Source organism: Gobius niger (genome assembly GCF_951799975.1).
Source record: "Gobius niger genome assembly, chromosome: 4".
NCBI lineage: Eukaryota > Metazoa > Chordata > Actinopteri > Gobiiformes > Gobiidae > Gobius > Gobius niger.
In genome coordinates, this window is record NC_136855.1 from 3,812,889 (window position 1) to 3,832,970 (window position 20,082).

Below are 20,082 nucleotides of genomic sequence, written 5' to 3' on the forward strand. Positions count from 1 at the left end.
CAGAATCGAGCAGAACCCAGTGACAGGGTTCCTGCTTCACGGGTTCGGTTCCCGTGTGGAGACTTCATGTTCCCCTCGAGCCTCTGTCAGTCTGCTCCAGGGGATCAAAGTGTCTAATAATGCGAATGATGAAGCTGGGAAGTTGAAAAGATGAGACATTCCCATAACATTTCCAAAAATAATCAGGTTTAGATTCCACCATTTACATTTTCAAAATAATATTCATGTAAAGACCAGAGCTAAAGTTTGGGCACCAGAGTTAATGCCTCGTAGACCCAACATAAGGTACGTAAGTATCACACACTTTTCCAGCAGACGAGGGTCTTTCAGTTAGTTTTAGTTTTTCTTTCTGATTATCCACAGTCTTCAGTGATGTTCAGGTCAGGACTAGGGCTGGGTACCATTAAACAATACAGTAGAAAAGTATTGAAAGCAGGTTGTAGGTACTGACTTGAAACTTGGTTGTTTCAGCTTAAATAAATGTTTTCTGAATGTTTGAGCTGTGGATACGATTGCCCATTACCCATTTGTAGAAGCTTTGTAACTTAAGCGGGAAGACTTTTGTAAGGAAGAAGAATCCCTTTAACACTTTTCTAGGCAGATAACAGCCTTTCAGTTCTAGTTTAAGTATTTGCCATATTTGGGGTCTACGAGGCGTTATTTCTGCAGGTGCACAAACTTTTGCTCTGGCCTTTTTTTTTTTTTTCTTTCAACTTCCTGAAGTCCTGAAGTTCATAATTCATTATTTACATAATCAGAGATTTTAATCCGAGGGGATGAAAAACCCACTGTATGTGCGGAGTGAAGCACTTTGGGCGACTTGTGTCATGGCGGAAAGGACCTTACAAATAAACTTCCATTCCACACCTGCAAAAGAAGAAACAAAGTGTGTGAGTGCGAGGGTTGGACATCATGGTTACAACCCGGCGTGGCGTGTTTACATGCATGAGTCTTGTGAGTGTGTGAACGTCGCCCTGACGCAGCTCTCGTGTCCAAAGCTGACAGTGAAGCTCCTTGTTCTTCTTGCAGGTCCAGTGCAGAGAAGCAGAAACATGGCTGCGGTGAGTACAGCTCAGGTTGTTATTGTGTTTAATGTGTGTGAGAGTGTGAGAAGCGTGTGGTCTCAGAAGGACACACCCAGGGCCGGTGTGTGTGACCCATGAGAGCAGGGCGTGTCTCCACAGCACAGTCTGGGGACAGGTCGCTAACAGAAGAGAGCAAATATTGTAAAACAAATCTAAAAACCCAAATTGGTCACATCTAACCAGGCGCTGACCTGTTTGGCGATCAGTGGTCAGATAGTGTAGCCTGGCATCCAGACTAATCTCCGATGTTTATTAATTAATAAACAGGAGACTAGTCTGGCGACCGTGTCGTAGAAAAGCTACTGCTTGAGGCGGGACTAATGTGGGACAACCGAAGCGCAGAGCAGCCAATGAGAACATAGCGGATGTGACGACAGAAACAGCGACAAGAAAGTTGTATCATTCGGACATTAACAATGGCGCTCCTGCCACACGGAGTTCAGTTAATGACTTCTGTCGTTTATGTCAGAAAAACTTAAGAATACAAGCATACCGGAGCATTACGTGAAGTGGATGCTTGTGTTGAAAAACTACAAAACAAAGGTGCAACAACGTGACGCCCGTTCAGGGAGCTGCTCTGATTGGTCGGTAGGCTCCATATCGCTGCGTCACTTCCTTTGAAAGCGCACAATGGAGTGTTGCCAGACCCTCTTCTGTAAAGAAGCGGAGTCTGGTTGGCGAGACTACATATAGTGTGCAATATGACCTCCTTTCACTAATGTTGAGCGAAAGGTTTAGCAAAACGTAGGTAGCTCATTAGCATTGAACACTAGATAAAGCGGCAGTGGTTGATTCGATATGAACGGGTGCCTGCGGTCATCCAAAAATATCTTTACTGATATTCGGGTCGCGGTCGGTTGGGTCAGTTTGAAATAAAGATGCAGATTAAACCTTTGTATTGTTTTATAGTAGTCTAGTACAAAAAAAATGTGGGTCAAGAAGTGGGTTGGCCACAAAAAAAAATTTGCGGCCCGAGTTGCCGGCGGGTTCGTTGAAAACGTCAGTCGGTGCGGGTAGTTTACATTGACCCACGCGTCACTGTAAAGCGAGGGGTCAGAGCGAGGGGTCAGAGCGAGGGGTCAGAGCGGGGGGTCAGGTGTTTGGTGGACCTGCTGAATGATGTCCTCACTCCTGTGTGTGCAGACTGGCTCATTTCGGATGGTGTCTGAGGAGGAGCAGAACATGAGGTCCAAGCTGGAGCACCTGACTGTGAAGGACCACGGCCCCGTGTTCGGGCCCTGCCCCAAACTGCCCCCCCACACTGTGCAGAAGGCAAGTATCTGCTCACACTCACACTGTTGTCATTACATCACAGATGTCTCACACTTCCATAGGTTTGTGGTAACCATAGTAATGGGAGAGATCTGGTAATAGTATGGATCTTCTTTATTTAGTCTTGACTTGTCATGTGTTTTCATTCAGACACAAACTGAGCAGATTGTGTCTGAACCATGTCCATTTCGTTGTGACTGTGTAAAGCTGTCAGCTCCTGGTTGTTCCCTCAGGCGAAGGACGAGCTGAACGAGACGGCGGAGAGGCGGGCGTCCTGTCTGAAAGAGCTGAGGAAGCTGATGCGTGACAGGGCGTCCGAGGGGGAGGAGCTGTCCAAACTGCTGCTGGAGGGATTCGGAGACAAACCGGACGCTCTGCTGCTGCGCTTCCTCCGTGCCAGGAAGTTTGACGTGCAGCGAGCCCACGAGCTCCTGAAGGGTGAGGCTGAGCTCACAGTCATGAACTCCCCCTGGATCATCTAATAAGCACTGTTTCTGGTTATGTGACATGTTTCTCATTTACAAAGAGTCTTTCCCACTGTGAAGTGCTTTGGACGATGTGTCATGTGTCGAGCATTTACTCCATTTGTATTTGGTTTGGAAAATCTGTGCAATTTGTGCCATTTTAATCCTCGTTGTTGTTTTATGTCAGTGAGAGTGGCACGCGGAGAAAGTAGATGGAGGTTAATGGAGTGGACTTCATTAATTAGGACCAGAGGGCGCCCGGCTCTCACAGAGCCTCATTGTGCCCAGATGGGGCCTCACTTTGAACCCTGTGTTCGAGCTGGGAACGAGAGCCTCAGAATAGTTTGGATATCATTAAAGCTGCTATTGTGACTGCTAGCCCTGTAGCAACTTCAACCAACCAACCACCCAACCAACTACGACCACCCACCTAGCTACAATCAACCAACCAACAACCCAACTACAACCAACCAACCACCACCCAACAATCAACCAACCAACCAATAACCCAACTACAACCAACCACCACCACCCAACAACCAACCAACAACCCACCTAGCTAGAACCAACAGACTACCCAGCAATAACCAACCAACTACGACCACCCACCTAGCTACAAGCAACCAACTCCCCAACTAAAACCAACCAACCAACCAACCACCACCCACCTAGCTACAAACAACCATCTACCCAACTAAAACAAACCAACCAACCAACCAACCACCACCCACCCAACTACAACCCACCTAACTAGAACCAACCAACAACCCAACTACAACCAACCACCTTCCACCTAGCTAGAACCAACCAACCACCCAACGAAAACCAACCAACTGCCACCACGCACCTAGCTACAACCAAACAACAACCCTACAACCAACCAACCACCACCCAACAACCAACCAACCAACCAACCAACAACCAACAACCCACCTAGCTAGAACCAACCAACCACCCAGCAATAACCAACCAACTACGACCACCCACCTAGCTACAAGCAACCAACTACCCAACTAAAACCAACCAACTAACCACTACCCAACAACCAACCACCCACCCAACTACAACCAACCAACCACCACGCAACAACCCACCTAACTAGAAGCAACATACAACCCAACTACAACCAACCACCACCCACCTAACTAGAACCAACCAACCAACCAACCAACCACCACGCAACAACCCACCTAACTAGAACAACCTAACTACAACCAACCACCACCCACCTAACTAGAACCAACCAACCACCACCCACCTAACTACAACCAACCAACCAACCAACGACAACCAACAAACTACGACCACCCATCTAACTACAACCAACTAGCCAATAACCCAATTACAACCAACCAACTACCACCCAACAACCAACCAACTACAACCGCTCACCCAACCTGCAGCACTGCAGTGGGAGTAGAAACATTATCACCTGTGTGTATGGATCTGAAGCTAGGATAGTGTCTTGTCTGGTCATTGTCCACCATGGGTTGCTCTCATGTGAGCGATTGTGGGCCTCACAGGCCTCGCAGGCCTCACAGATCACACACTGGAGGTTAATTGGAGCAGGAGACAGAGACCCATTGTGTGTTCTTTGTCAGTCCCACGCTTAGTGCAGCGAACGCCCCACATGCAGAAGAATGCAAGTGTCGTCATGCAACCTGTCCAGAAACAAAGTTCTCAGGTTTAATGATATAAGGCAACATATTCAAAGTCAGAGCCAACATGGAATGTGTTTGTTAGTATGTCAACTTTATGTGATGTTACAGTCAGTCCGGCCTTCCCAGGGAATGGACTTGGTTAGTGCTGTGAGGGAGTACGAGGTCGCTCATCTGCCTGATATCCACAAATGAGTTAACTGTTTACATGGACAAATACAGAATGCATGGAGTATGCTAAGTGAGGCAGTGTGTCGGGCGACAGAAACAAAGGTTGTTAACCGGGCTTGAAATTAGCACCTGCCAACCCACTTTGGCTGTGGCGAGTGACGCTGTCTCCCTCACTGACTGCTCCCTTTTATTTTCCTTCAGTGTCCCCTCATTGACATCTGAACATCATTCTACTGCACTGTAACCCTTCTGCAGCATTTCAATATTCTCTACTCTATGCTAATCTGATCACGTTAACATTAGAGTGAAGTTTTAAATACCTGTATACATCATAGTCGGCTGTGCTCCTGTGCAGGCTATGTGCGCTTCAGGAAGGAGTACCCGGAGCTGTTTGAGAACCTGACCCCTGAGGCGGTCCGCAGCACTATCGAGGCGGGCTACCCCGTGGTCCTCCCCAGCAGAGACAAGTATGGACGGGTGGTCCTACTCTTCAACATCGACCAGTGGGACCTGGAGGAGATCACCTTCGACGAGGTACTACAGCACCACGAACATGACACAGGAAGGGCATCAGGGCATTGTGTTGTTACAAAACTATCCAAATGTGAAACAAGCATATCATCACAGGCACTCCATTCAACAGTTATGGATAATGTCACTGCACATGCATGAGTCATTCTCAGTGCTGGCAGTAGTAGCCATGGTGGCGGTGGTGGTGGTAGTAGTAACTGTATAGTGGTAGTAGTAATTGTATAGTAGTAGTAGTAACTGTATAGTGGTAGTAGTAATTGTATAGTAGTAGTAGTAACTGTATAGTGGTAGTAGTAATTGTATAGTAGTAGTAGTAACTGTATAGTGGTAGTAGTAATTCTATAGTAGTAGTAGTAACTGTATAGTGGTAGTAGTAATTGTATAGTAGTAGTAGTAACTGTATAGTGGTAGTAGTAATTGTATAGTAGTAGTAGTAACTGTATAGTGGTAGTAGTAATTGTATAGTAGTAGTAGTAACTGTATAGTGGTAGTAGTAATTGTATAGTGGTGTCATGGTGGTGGTGGTAGTAGTAATTGTATAGTGGTAGTAGTAATTGTATAGTGGTAGTAGTAATTGTATAGTAGTAGTAATTGTATAGTAGTAGTAGTAATTGTATAGTGGTGTCATGGTGGTGGTGGTAGTAGTAATTGTATAGTGGTAGTAGTAATTGTATAGTGGTAGTAGTAATTGTATAGTAGTAGTAGTAATTGTATAGTAGTAGTAGTAATTGTATAGTGGTAGTAGTAGTGGTAAAAGGAAATTGTGGTGGCGCAGCGGTGGTAGTAGTAATTGTATAGTGGTGTCATGGTGGTGGTGGTAGTAGTAGTAATTGTATAGTGGTGTCATGGTGGTGGTGGTGGTAGTAGTAATTGTATAGTGGTGTCATGGTGGTGGTGGTAGTAGTAGTAATTGTATAGTGGTGTCATGGTGGTGGTGGTAGTAGTAGTAGTAGTAGTAGTAATGCTAAAAGGAAATGGTGGTGGCACAGTGGTTATCGCTCTGGACCAGGTCTTTCTGCACTCCAAAAAATGCATATCACGAAGACTTAAATTGTCTCAAATTGAGCATCATATCTTAAGATTGAGTTGTTTTGACCAGATAAGGTTTAGTTTTACTCATATTATTAAACAGGTTGATTTCTTTGCCAATGTTGTGATAAAATTGCACTTGTCCCATTGGCCGTGTTACTTTATTATGCTAGAACCAGTTAGAAATGTCCTCAAACAAGCATTCTTTGTCCAATAAGAAGAAGAGTCTATATGAGGGAAAACCGCTCCAAACATGGCCTATGGGATTAATATAGCGCTATGCTAATGTTAGTGTAGCAAGACGAGCGGTTATGGCGATTTATAAATAAATATCTCCGCCAAAATAAACTACTTTTAACAAATATTGACAACGCCACCGGAGAGAAGGCTCCGGACCTTAAGGCACGCAGGTTCGTTTATGATAGACACAGGCAGAGTCCAAGCTTAGCAAAAATACATGTTTTATTTACTATTATATATTCTGCTTCAATAAGTTACTTTGTTTCTCTTTCGTTGGTAAAACGTTCGGTTGATACACAGATTTACATTTGCACATTTTATACACTACCACAACTTGGCAGTATTCAAAACAAAAGTAAAGTCCGTGAGTGGAGCAGATTAAAAGCAGGTTAAAAGACAAGGTTAAAAAGACAAGGCAACAACATATAGGACAGCGCCGTCATCGCACCAGCGCGGGCCAGATCACCTGTAAATTAATTAAAACTGTTAACACCTAGCCTTACTGGTGGAATATAGTGAAACTCTGCCCCAAACGTACCATCGAACGCAGGGCACAACACACGGGTGTGGAGCCATGACAGCAGACGCACACCATCCCTGCCCATGGAGCATCTGGGGCTACATCGTGGAACCGTTACCACGCGGAGCTAAACCACAAAACCTCCAGTTAGGGCCAGTAATTAGTTACATTAAATTCGGGAAGCTAGAGCAAACGCTACCTGTCCTTCGGAAGAGCGAGGAACGCACCAACACCGGCGGGACCAGGAAGTGAGTGACGTCAGAGAACGAAGGAGTGAGTGCATTGCGCTTATATACCCGCGGCGCCACCAGCTGGCGGGAGGAGGTGCAACAGGCGCCATGCCACATTAGCTTAAGTGCCGTTTTTTGCGTCAATTGAAAATGTTGCTGTGAATAAACATCCAAATTAACCCGATTTTGGCCTGGCTTTATCGGGGTGTGATAAATGTGTTTATGGTCTGCCAGATAACGGCTAAAAATAGTGAAAAATCCTGATTTCTAAAAGAGGCGTTTTCCCCCTCGGCTAGGCCACGCCCACTTGTATGATGTGTTGCCCTCTGCTTCCAGATAGGAGTTCAGACTTAGAACAGACAAAACGCATATGGAGAACCAGCTCACGGGTTTGGAGTGAAGCTAAAATTCAGCATAAATAATTCTTTAGTAATTGTGAAGTTTTGAGGACTTTCTGGGCGGGTCTGAGGGTCTGGGTTCACAGCGATGAAGTGTGCTCACTGACAGTGTGTTGTTGTGCCGTGTAGATCCTTCGGGCCTACTGTGTGCTCCTGGAGAAGCTTCTGGAGAATGAGGAGACCCAGATAAACGGCTTTGTCCTCATCGAGAACTTCCGGGGCTTCAGCATGCAGCACGCCTCAGGCATCAAGCCCCACGAGCTGAAGAAGATGGTGGACATGCTGCAGGTCGGGCCGAGGTGTCAGTGAGGGCGCTGTGGGGAGCGTGGGCTTTAACATGTGTCTCCTCTGTCCAGGACTCGTTCCCCGCGCGCTTCAAGGCTGTCCACGTCACGCATCAGCCCTGGTACTTCACCACCACCTACAACGTGGTCAAGCCCTTCATGAAGAGCAAGCTCCTGGAGAGGGTACGCTCTCAGCAGGTCCTCAGGGCTGTTAAGATCTTTACAAACGTGTTTGGAAATGCTCAGAGCGAGTCTTGGTTAGTTTGGCTCAGGGACAAAAGCTCACACAGGTACAAGGAGGAGACGTTTCAAAGGTCCAGACCACCACAAGGTCATTATTTCCCTCTCATAATTTAAGTCACTACTAGAACATTAATAAATGGCGGCACAGTGGCTGAGTGGTTAGCACGTTTGCCTCACAGCTAGAAGGTCTTGAGTTCAATTCCCACCTGGCCTTTCTGTGGAATTTGCATGTTCTCCCTATGTCTGCTCTAGGTGTTCTACCTTTAAAACAGGGCTGTCCAAAGTGCGGCCCTCAGACCAACCTTCATAGGCCTCGGTCTTCTTGCTGAATCGGTACACATCATCAGAGATGGTCCTTTTTATTTGAAATGTAATAATTCTACACATTTCTAACCTAACAACGAACATTGTATTGTGAGACAGAGCTGGCATGAAGGCTTTCAGCATAAATAAAGGTGGGTCCTTCACCCCGTGTAAGCTTCAGTATGTGGCCCGCCATGAAAAAGGTTTGGACACCCCTGCTCTGAAAGGAACCATTATGTTTACATACACTTCATAAAAAGACACATTTGCATTTTTTTCTCCCTGTCTGACAATGGGGAAGAATATGTGGAAATATTGGGGCAACGTCACAAGACATCGGCCAGGAAGTTAAAGCTTGGGCACAGATGGGTCCAAATGTCAGTAGTCACAAAGTCCTGATCTCAGTCCAGTTGAAAATGTATGGGCAGAGCTGAAAAGGCATAGGCACACAAGGTGGCCTACAAATGTGTCTCAGTTACACCAGTTCTGTTTGGAGGAATGGACTAAAACTCCTCCAACTATTGTGAGAAGCTTGTGGAAGGAAATCCAAAATGTTTGACCCAAAATGTACACTTTAAAGGCAACGCAATGATATGTGTGGAAACTTTTGGTTTTGCAAAAAGTAATAAACAATTGTGTAGAAGATTCTATCTCTCATTCATCTGGCATTTGACAAATAGAAATATATTTTTAAATTCTAATTCACCTAAACTAAAAGTTTATTCTGGTTTCATGTCAGACGGTGAGAAAAAATGCAAATGTGTCTTTTATAAAGTGTAAACATATGGTTCCCGCTGTATACAGTGACAATAAAGTTCTTCTCTCTCTTAAAAAACACTCAAACCATTACACAGTACTCACAGTACTCAAGTAGCATTTTCCTTCTAGTACTTTTTCCACCAGGTAATCCAGTTTCCCCCACCATTTAAAACATGTACAATAGGTAAATCCACCAGCAGGTGATACTGCCCATTATCCTGGAGGACACATGTCTCTATGGGGACAATAAAGAACGACCTCCTCTGTTGTCCTTCACATTACAGCAGAGCTGACTGAAACCTCTTGTGCCGTCCGGCAGGTGTTCGTGCACGGCGAGGAGCTGGACTCGTACCTGAAGGAGTTCGACGCAGAGATCCTGCCCGCGGACTTCGATGGGAAAGCGCCGGTGTCGGACTGTCGCACCATCGCCTCCAAGCTGTTCGGCTCCGAGGACACGGCTCTGTGACCCGGCTCAGTCGGACATGTAGGGATTTGATAGAACTCTGTCGCCGTAGCAAAGGGGATAGAACGAGAGTAAACAGCCATGTTAGCTGAAGGAAAGGCACGTTTAGAGCCAGAGTAATGTGTAGTGTGGTAGAGCAGTGCACGGGACGGAGGGTTAAGAAGCTCTGCCATGTCCTAATGTTCCCTCATGAACGCTCGCTTCCACTTGATGATGTCACAAGGTGGTGCCCGCCCTCTACAGAAAGTGCTCTTTTTTTGGTCCATTCACCTTAAACCACTTATTCAGAGCCCAATTTGCCTTCACCGCTGAAGCCTGTCTGCAATTAAGTGTTTTGTGTTTAGTCCAAAATGTTTTGTCCTTATTGCTGGCTTTACACATAAGCATGAAGCGCCACTGATGGCATTTTTCCGTCAGTGGTGACATTGGTAACATTTGTAACATTACTTAAAGGGGGGGTATTATGCAAAATCGACTTTTCCAAGCTTTACATCATGTTATTATGTCATTCCCTCATTAAAAACATGCCTGATGTGTTGCCTTGGCACATTCACGTATTTCTGAGTAATCTGTAAAAACTCTGATGGCGGCCATTTTAGGGATAGGTTTGCCTGAGTCCTCCTAGGAACGCCCCCACCTCCTGGAGACGCCTCCGAGCTTTCGTCACCAGCCGAGTAACCAACCACTGCTCCTCAGCAGAACCGATGCTGATGCCACAGACAGTGTGTGGAGGGGGCATGTCGGAAAGGGTCAGAGGTTCTTAAAGAGACAGAGGCCTATTTCAAGACATTCACTACAGCCATTTTGAGAGAGACATTTTATACAAGGCAGTTATTCTAATTTACTGCATTTACAGACCAACAGAAGGTTTCGTCATCACTGTTTTGTGCTAGAGACTGGTGCTATGTGATTGAAAAAAGCATTATACCCCCTCTTTAATAGTCACGATTCACTCTCGTTTCATGGAGTTTGCAACAGAGCGAGTCCTTTCGTGATGATTAGTGGTGATTCGTAATTCAGCGCGATAACATTCGTAGTGTAAATAATTGTTCTTTCTTACCTGCGCTCAAAATGGATAGAAACCCACACTGTGCCGTTTCGTACCTGCAGTATGCCGAAGAAAAGTTGTAGAACGTTGGCTCCTCAATGTGGAGGAGCCAGAGGGGGCCAGAGGAGTCGGGCGAGGGCACAGTGTGACCAGAACGTGGCTGAGCGGCAGACCATCACAATCTCCCCATTCTTGACAGATTTCTGACAGAACGCGGCCCACAGCAGCACGGTGCACATTCCTGACCGTGTGTGAGAATCCGTGCCATTAATTGTAACAGGTGGCAACAGGTCGCAATAGTTTGTGACAGCGTATGAAACCATCGCCCCGAAACATCCAATTCCACCAAGATCGGTGATCATTGGTGATCCTCAGCAGACTGTGGATGTGTGCTATTCAGACTTGTTGTGGTTATGTGTAAAACCAGCATTACTGGACAGTTTCTCCTTCGCCCGCGCAGCCTTCTACTGCAGCAAAAGTGGTTACATGTGTGTCATTTTTTCTGTTCTCAGCTCAAATGTCATTATTTCATTAAAAGCTGTACTTTCACCACATTTATGTAGTTACTTCCCACCAGCTGCCACTGACAGAAGTGTACACTGAGTCCAGAGCCGAGCATGTGCCTATAAAAGCTGATGTACTAAAGGCTGGACAGTGAGTGAGTGACATTAGAAATGATGCTGTGCCTTGAAATGCAGTCACTGTGTCGGACATATTTAATAAAACATTTTCTTTGGGTAATTTTCTCTTCGTTTGTCTTTTGCCCACTGTGAGGCCAGAATAAGAAGTCAAAATCCCCAAATATATACAGGCAGGTACATTCTTTAGAAAGAAATCTCCAAACAGAAACAGGCTTGACAAACTGAGTACAGTTTTTGTGTCATGAGGTCAGGCCCATTGCAGAGGTGAAGATGTCCCGTCAGTCACAGGGTCATGTTTAGGGGACACTGGGGCTGGTTGTCACGCTTTCTTTTGTAGAGTCCACAGTTCATCAACAAAACATCCCACAAGAGACACACTTACATTGAATCAAGCTTAAACCCTTGGCTTGAAGTAGATTTACATTTGTTTTTTTCTTATTGCAATAGTTTTTAAGAGGAAAATCCACTGTGACAATGTGTCCCATGTGCGGGGCAGGTCGTCACAGTGAGTGGGGCTGGTCGGCTCCTATTGTTATTAATGATGTGTTTGGTGTAAACGTGAATTTGGGGGAACAAAAAAAGTCACTTTTTAGTTTCTTCAGATAAATAACACAAAAGAGCTTTTTAAACACACACATTTCAGTATGCAGTAGAATAAGTGTTATGATCAAATCAGATAAAGGAACTGGTCAGTAAAGGAACAGGCCACTAAAGGAACAGGTCAGTAAAGGAACAGGTCATTAAAGGAACAGGTCACTAAAGGAACAGGTCACTAAAGGAACAGGTCACTAAAGGAACAGGTCACTAAAGGAACAGGTCAGTAAAGGAACAGGTCAGTAAAGGAACAGGTCACTAAAGGCACAGGTCATTAAAGGAACAGACCACTAAAGGAACAGGTCATTAAAGGAACAGGTCATTAAAGGAACAGGTCACTAAAGGAACAGGTCACTAAAGGAACAGGTCAGTAAAGGAACAGGTCAGTAAAGGAACAGGTCACTAAAGGAACAGGTCATTAAAGGAACAGACCACTAAAGGAACAGGTCATTAAAGGAACAGGTCATTAAAGGAACAGGTCACTAAAGGAACAGGTCACTAAAGGAACAGGTCACTAAAGGAACAGGTCATTAAAGGAACAGGTCATTAAAGGAACAGGTCACTAAAGGAACAGGTCACTAAAGGCACAGGTCACTAAAGGAACAGGTCACTAAAGGAACAGGTCACTAAAGGCACAGGTCACTAAAGGAACAGGTCAGTAAAGGAACAGGTCACTAAAGGAACAGGTCACTAAAGGCACAGGTCACTAAAGGCACAGGTCACTAAAGGAACAGGTCATTAAAGGAACATGTCACTAAAGGAACAGGTCACTAAAGGAACAGGTCATTAAAGGAACAGGTCATTAAAGGAACAGGTCAGTAAAGGAACAGGTCACTAAAGGAACAGGTCACTAAAGGAACAGGTCATTAAAGGAACAGGTCACTAAAGGAACAGGTCAGTAAAGGAACAGGTCAGTAAAGGAACAGGTCACTAAAGGAACAGGTCACTGAAGGAACAGGTCACTGAAGGAACAGGTCACTAAAGGAACAGGTCAGTAAAGGAACAGGTCAGTAAAGGAACAGGTCACTAAAGGAACAGGTCAGTAAAGGAACAGGTCAGTAAAGGAACAGGTCACTAAAGGAACAGGTCACTAAAGGAACAGGCAAAAATATCTGGACATTTTAGTCATATAGTTTTAGGCTCATACACAACTTTTAATGAAGTTTTAATCTGATATTCGCCAGCAAAAACAATTACAACATGGCCTGTGATGCACCAGAGGGTGAATGGTTGATCTGAGGGATTAAAGGGGAGGAGTCATGAATCTTAAATAGTTGTGGACCAACCCATTCCTAGCTTTGCAAACATAATGTCTAACATCCCAGTTAAAGGGAGTAACACCACAGTCTTATACAACACTGACAGTCACCAGAACAACAGCTCTGGTTCACCCCCTTCTGAAGGCTTTAGTACACAAAGCTTTTGCCACAAATGTCAGATTGTAGAGTCTTTTCAACTGACATTATAGTCACCACTTTTATGTTTTTTTGTGCCAGAGTTTGTTTGAGAATGTGTTCACAGTTTGCCATTTCTTTCAGCCTTATTATGACAGTGACTTTGTTTGGCCTTTTGGGGGCGCTGTTGGAAGAGCTGCCCTTGTGTCTGGAGCAGAACCAGAAAGGAAATGACGAGAGAAAACTTTGAAATTGTATTTAGAATACCGAACACTCATATGTTTGCATGAACTGAGAAGTAAAACATTTAAAAAAAATCTTTGTTTTGGGAGGAGAGCCATCTGTCATTCTGAAAAGTGAGGCATTACAAAGCTTAACATGTCCCTGCTCCTTTTCTTTACAACTAATGTGTAATATTATGAAGTGAATGTAATGATTGAGTACAGCAATATATACCTTAGATTTGAGTAAAGTCACTGTATTCTAAATACCCTCACATTAAAAGGGAATTGCACCGGAGAAACGAGTATTTTAAATATGTATTTTGACTACAAGTATTCAGTTACTACCCAAGCGTTTACTTAAAGCCACGCCGTGTAGAATTGTACCCAATGAATAAAATTGAAATAAAAGCATTTACTTTGTGACAGATATTTTCATCATTGAAAAATACCTCATAAATGTACAAACATTTATGAAGCTCACCTCTCCCAAGATATGACTGTTAACTTTACCGGGAGTGGGTACGTCTCCAGCTCGTTTGACGAAAGGCAGTACAATTTGAGATTCAAACAGTTTAGTTTCTCATCCAAGTCCATTCTTTTATTACACACTGCAGTAACAGCATTTTCTGTGTTGAGCTGGTCATTAAGGGCATGTTTTGTTTTGCTGACAGAATAGTCCAAAATGTTACGCAGTGTACCTTTAAGTACAGTCCTGATCAAATCTGTAAGAAAATGTACATTTCTTATGGTTGGATCTTAACAAGGTTCCGAGTTCAATATGCTACAAGAAGAAAAGAGTGAGACAAAAAACAAGTAAGCAAAGTTCAACTGTCCTTTTCAATAACAGGTTCACTCAGTTTTTCTTTTTGTCTCACGCCCAGGTACTTGGAGCATCATTAAGACCACGGCAAATGTCAGTTTGGTCTAAAGCTTTTAAGGGGAGACAAAACTCAATTTTTCAGTTTTCAGGTTTTGGGCCAAATTGGTCTCTGAACATACAAGCTTTCTCCCGGAAACAAAACATATACCTAATCGTCACAATAACATGTTTAAATATTGCGCTGATTCAATGTTCCCCCATAGACTTATATGGGAGAATGCAATTTCAAGGGCCTTTTTCTCAAAACACATTTTTCTGTCATTGTGGCGACACTATGTCTACGTCAGTCGGACCTAAAGACTTCAAATTTTCCAGCCTTGGACTGAACAATATTTGGAAGATTTTTCTAGAGGGATTTTTTATTATTTAATCCCTAAGCCCCATTTATTGAGTTTTGAATTTCAAAAATAAGGCGAAAATTACATTTTTACAATTTTTTCCACTAAAAAACAGCTTATTTTAAAACTAAACAAGAAATCCAAAATCCCCTCTGAAAAAATCTTGGTAGCTCATTTACCAATAAAATTAAACAATAAATTTGAATGTAGCTCTATCCATTATTCAGAAAAGATGGGAAATTTGGGGCATTTTTAGGCATAAAACACCTTGTTCTTATATGAAAAGATAAAATGACAGAAAACTTGCAATGTATTTTTTTTCTCACATTTATGCCAGTAATTTACAGCAAAAGTTTCAAATTGATATCTGTAAATTTAAATTTTTTCCCTATTCACCTGAAGTGTCTCGCCTTAAGGCTGTACCGCGAGACAAGAACATATTTTCAAAAAAAGTTCGATCTGTCAATCAGATGAAAAGTACCCTCTTTCAGATGAAGTAAAAGTATTTCCCACAGATATTAATACTATGGAACACCGTTGGAGTAAATTTTCCAGATGAAAACAAAGACCACACAGGCAGAACTTCTTTTGAGAAAATAATTTATTTGCAACAATATCTCCAGTCTCCCAGGTTTTTGGAGCGGCTGTGAGCGCATGTGTGCCCGGATATCTCATAAACAACATACTGCATTTGAAGGGAATTCATTGTTCAACTCACAAGAAAATATGAACCAACGACTGGGAGAGAAACAGAGGCACACATCTCCGAGAAAGTGTTTCCAGAAGGTCCCGTGAGAAAACAGTACGATTGGTCAAATATATTTATATACGCTTTATTGCCTTAACGTGTCACCCCTGGTCCCTTTAAATATCTACATTTATATCATCACCGTCATATATATAGATCCAGAACATCTCTGTACACGTAGGGTTTTGGTCAGTTACTCAATCTTCAAATTTAAACGCTCAGCCCATACACAACAAGACGAGAACACAGGACAAGAAACAACACATCCGCTCGCTCACTGTGCAAAGAGCGAGGCGGGGCCGGGCTGAGGCTGGTGTCGGGGGGGGGGGGTCTGGGATCGGGAAAAAGAAAATGTAGAGTATCGGAAAATGAACGTATGGAAAGCAGGAACTGGAAAAAACTTGTGTCTTAAGATCCGAGTCTTGATGCTGTTGGTCCAGGGAGAGCTTTAAAAGGAAGTGACTGGGTTGTTTCAGCTCAAATAAATTATGTTTAGTCCCAATTCCCCCCCATTCTTCAATTTTTTTGTTGTCCGATGTATTTTTTTCACAATTTTTGCTCAACATACTAACATTCTCCCCATTTTTTTTCCTCCAAATTTATTTTCTTATTTTTGACACAATTTCTCCCAATTTTCCCCCAAATGACTCTTGACATTGGAGATCTTCCACACATCATTGCTCCGTTTCCTGGTTCTATGTGTCAAATATTTGAGTATTGAGGTATCGGAAACCAAGTATGGATAATCTCTTTACCCCCACCCAAACCTAAAAGCTTCCTAACTGGAGAGCAACAGTGCAATGCCTCATTTGAAAGAAAACTGATTATTTTATTTTTTTTAAGCGTTTTTGTTTTGTCAAGCACTTTTTTGTACCTCTTTTACGGCTTTTTTTCTGAAAAAATGTCCAATGTTCATTTGCTCCAACAAGTGGACGATGGGATCTGCTTCTTCACTGGAGACAGACGAATACGTCACTTAGTGGACTGTTGGCCTTTAAGTCTGAGCAGACACAATACATTAGAATGCTTTGACAGCTAATAATTATTAATAAATGAATATTTATTATAAATCGCTTGGCTGTGGATGGTGCAGGATAATTAAATATTTTTGATCACATAAAGCTAAAGTGGCGCCGCTTGAGGACATGTTGATGGAGTAAAGTTAAAGTGAACATTTGTTGGTGCTAACTCTGCTTCTGATTGGACGAGACACAGATGGATATTGGTGACATTTTCAATGTTCAAAACACTACAGACCCTAACTATAAAAACAATCAAACATACTAAATGTTCGATAAAAAAAAAATCGATTGGTAAATTAGTTGTCAACTATTTCAATAATTCATTAAACATAAACATTAAGACTTAGATTCAGTGCCAGTTTGAATTTAATGCTTTTTAATGCCCTAGAAGTGAGACTCATGACCTGATGTATAGTGTGGTTGGTTCCTCTGTCACTTCCTGTGCCTGTTCTTGCTTGTTTTGGGAAACATCTAAATCTTAAATACAAGAGTGTTCACCGGGTTGTGGTCAATAGGGTTTCTAAAACAAAACTGGACAGTCCTTTGAGCAGGTGCCTGTTGGACACAGTGACAACAATGATCATTTTTGAAGAATAGCCTAAAACTGGTGCCTGGTAAATTTGAAGAAACAACTAAAATTGTGTGAAAGTATCAAGGGCTTTCCCCTTAGTATGAAAATATAGTATTGTGTGAAAGGTCATGCACATAGCGCCATCTGCTGACCGACAGGGAGAGGCACGGCTCCGTCTCACTGACCCCGCTCTCTGCTCTGCTCATGTGTTTCATGGCGGGTCGTGCACGGAGCCTGTGGGGGAATGTGCTCCGCGTTCACCACCGCCATATCCAGTACAGCCCGGCCGGACGCCTCTCAACACGGAAACACCAGCCGCAGTGTTCAGTCCCACAGCTCACTCTCCTCCAGACACAAGGCGCTATTCCACTGGACCTTTTAGCAAATCCTCAAAGGAGGTTTGTGAGATTTAGGAAGCACTGACATTCACTTCAAGACATTGTACTTTTATTTTGCTATGACATGAAGCTATTTTTACTTGTGTAAAGAGATTGTCTTTCACATTGTAACTATTTGGGTCGAATGCTTCATGTTAATATTTCAAATATCCTGTACCTATCCTTAAAATAACATATTTGTATCTTTTTTTTTACTGCATAGGGAATTTATAGGGAATACAAATGTTTCCATCATTACTAAGATTGTCAAATTAGCTGACAAAATCAACACTGCGGCGGCGGAAGGACACGATGACACATTCTACAGCAAACCAAACCACGGAGATCACAAAAGCAGACACTCGGCACGAGGCCACGACACTCACCGACACAAGGTCACACAGGTCACACTGACAGACAGCAGACCAGGACCAGACCAGGACCGGACATGGACCAGGACCAAACCAGGACCGGACCAGGACCACACGGCCTTGGCGTTGGGAGCAGTTCGCCCCGTGTATCTGGGGGGGACATTGTGCTCTTAAGTTTGTCTAAAAGTGACGAAGGAGGTGCTCGGACACATCTCTCATCACAGAACAATCCTTGTTCCCGAAGATTGTTCAAAGCGGCGCTCCTTTGAGGCTTTCCGTGCTCTGAAAAGTGTCCTCTGGTCAAGGCATGAGCACTCCGGAAGTGTAGCAGCACCCAAAGGAGAAGGCAAGTGGAGAAAGCGCGGTTGGTTTAAGGTTTTGGTTGGAGGTGCTGGCTGGTGGAGGGTCCTACGCCGTCTGCGGGAGGCATGATCTTGTCTGGCTCAGGGGCCCGCTGCTTTGGCACTGCGGTTTCTGCCTCTCCCAATGGCACATGGCGTTGGCATAGCCCACGATCACCTTGTCCATCCAGGTCAGCGGCTGTGGGAAGAGCACGGCGCCCTCGAAGAAGCCAAGATGGCCGCCGTGGAGCGTCAGGGCGAAGACCACGTTGGGCTTCTTGGCTGGAGGACAAAAGGGCAGGGATTAGGAAGAATAGAGAGATGAAGGTTTGATCAGGACAGTGCATACTAATGAACTTCTACAAAGCCAGATTAGAGAAAACCCGCTGGTTTCCATCTGTAGCCCCTTGGCAGGTGACAGAGATAAAACAAACACGTGGCTAATACTGTAGGAATACTGATACTGTAGTAATACTGTAGTGTCAGTAGCAACACAGAGGACATGGAGCCAATTGGCTTGTTGCACGGTGTGGCTATGCTAGTTCCTCTGACCTGAAGGTGTGAGCGCCTGGACTTCCTGTCTGTTTTCTTTTCCTGGAATAAAAATCATATTTTCTAAAGATTATGTTGTGGGCGGTGAGTTCCCGGTAGATGATCATTTATTGTGTTCAAATCATGATGTAACGAGTTCAGAGGAGACGCCTGTGATCATGAAGGATTGATAGTTTGTCTTGAAGCTAAAGGCTAACATGCTATGAAAAATATATATAAAGGCGCTATTTCAAGTTGTGTAATGCATTAACCCCTTAACTCCCACCTGAACCGAGCACATTTTCTCGACGAAAACAATGATGGAAATGTGGCAAAAATGTGACAAAAAATGACAAAAATGTGACAAAAATGTGACAAAAAATGACAAAAATGTGACAAAAATGTGACAAAAAATGTGACAAAAATGTGACAAAAAAATGACAAAAATGTGACAAAAATGTGACAAAAATGTGACAAAAAAATGACAAAAATGTGACAAAAATGTGACAAAAAAATGACAATGTGATAAAAAATTCACAAAAAAAAAAAAAAAAAAAAGTGACAAAAATGTGAAAAAAAAAACGACCAAAAAATGACAAAAATGTGATAAAAATTTGACAAAAAAATGAAGAAAAAAAATGTGACGTGAGGAAAAAGATCCTCTCGGTTCAGCGGGAGTTAAGAGGTTAAATTAGCCTTTAGCTTCAAGACAAACTCCCTGATCCTTACAAACATAAACGTCTCCTCTATGGAAATATTTCTACCAGGAACTCACTGGTCTGAGCTCATCTTAATGGAAATGAATACGAACAGGAAGTACTAGCGCCCACAGCTTCAGCTCAGAGGAACTAGTATAGCCATACCGTGCAACAAGCCAATAGGCCACCTGAGGCGTCCACATGTCCAGCCAGGGGATCATTTTGGTCTTGGAGGAACAACGCTGTTCATGAGTCCAGCCCTACAGTGGATACCAGACGCTCCCTTTTAAAATGACTTCACAGCAGGAGTCTGCAACCTTTTTGACCGTGTGAGTTACTTTTAACAGCTTCTGCTTCAATCAAACTCCTGTAACTATGCCCCTGAGGTGGAGTTCACTCTGGAGAGACAGTCGCCAACACAGTTAAAGAAAATGGCTTGTACACTTTGCTATATTCTCCTGAACGTTTGAAGAGTGTGTTCAACATGATCAGAATAACTAGAAAATGAAGGAAATCACCTGTTTTTAATGCTCTATAGCTGCTTCACTCTGTAGTTTCTCGGAGGCTAAACTGTTCTCCAACAAGAGAACTCCACAAGCTCTGTCCAACCACAAAAGGCTGTTTTAGTCACTAAAACGAGAGCGGCTTGGGAAA

General features: G+C 43.5%; 2 protein-coding genes across 2 annotated transcripts in view; one reads left to right on the forward strand and one right to left on the reverse strand.

Moving 5' to 3' along the window:
• Window positions 1–2,234: 2,234 nt before the first annotated feature.
• On the forward strand, window positions 2,235–9,665 carry LOC306962158 (retinaldehyde-binding protein 1-like). The gene is made up of 6 exons (XM_079555232.1): window positions 2,235–2,357; window positions 2,591–2,795; window positions 5,006–5,184; window positions 7,728–7,886; window positions 7,955–8,065; window positions 9,507–9,665. Exons 1-6 carry the CDS (start codon window positions 2,244–2,246, stop codon window positions 9,651–9,653), a joined length of 915 nt encoding a protein of 304 aa, XP_079411358.1. The 5' UTR covers window positions 2,235–2,243; the 3' UTR covers window positions 9,654–9,665.
• An 8,291-nt stretch (window positions 9,666–17,956) lies between these two features.
• Window positions 17,957–20,082, reverse strand: part of LOC306962077 (monoacylglycerol lipase ABHD2-like) — a 31,069-nt gene continuing 28,943 nt past the window's right edge. Inside the window, exon 11 of the mRNA XM_079555121.1 lies at window positions 17,957–18,481. Coding sequence (XP_079411247.1) covers window positions 18,267–18,481 — 215 coding nt within the window. The 3' untranslated portion in view covers window positions 17,957–18,266. The remainder of the gene's footprint in view (window positions 18,482–20,082) is intronic.

Excerpts from the sequence above, each read along its gene's own strand:
- LOC306962158 (XM_079555232.1), top strand. The coding sequence starts at position 2,244 with ATGGTGTCTGAGGAGGAGCAGAACATGAGGTCCAAGCTGGAGCACCTG. Across the intron at positions 2,358-2,590 it reads CCCCCCACACTGTGCAGAAG|GCGAAGGACGAGCTGAACGA; the intron begins GCAAGTATCTGC and ends TTGTTCCCTCAG. Across the intron at positions 8,066-9,506 it reads AGAGCAAGCTCCTGGAGAGG|GTGTTCGTGCACGGCGAGGA; the intron begins GTACGCTCTCAG and ends GCCGTCCGGCAG.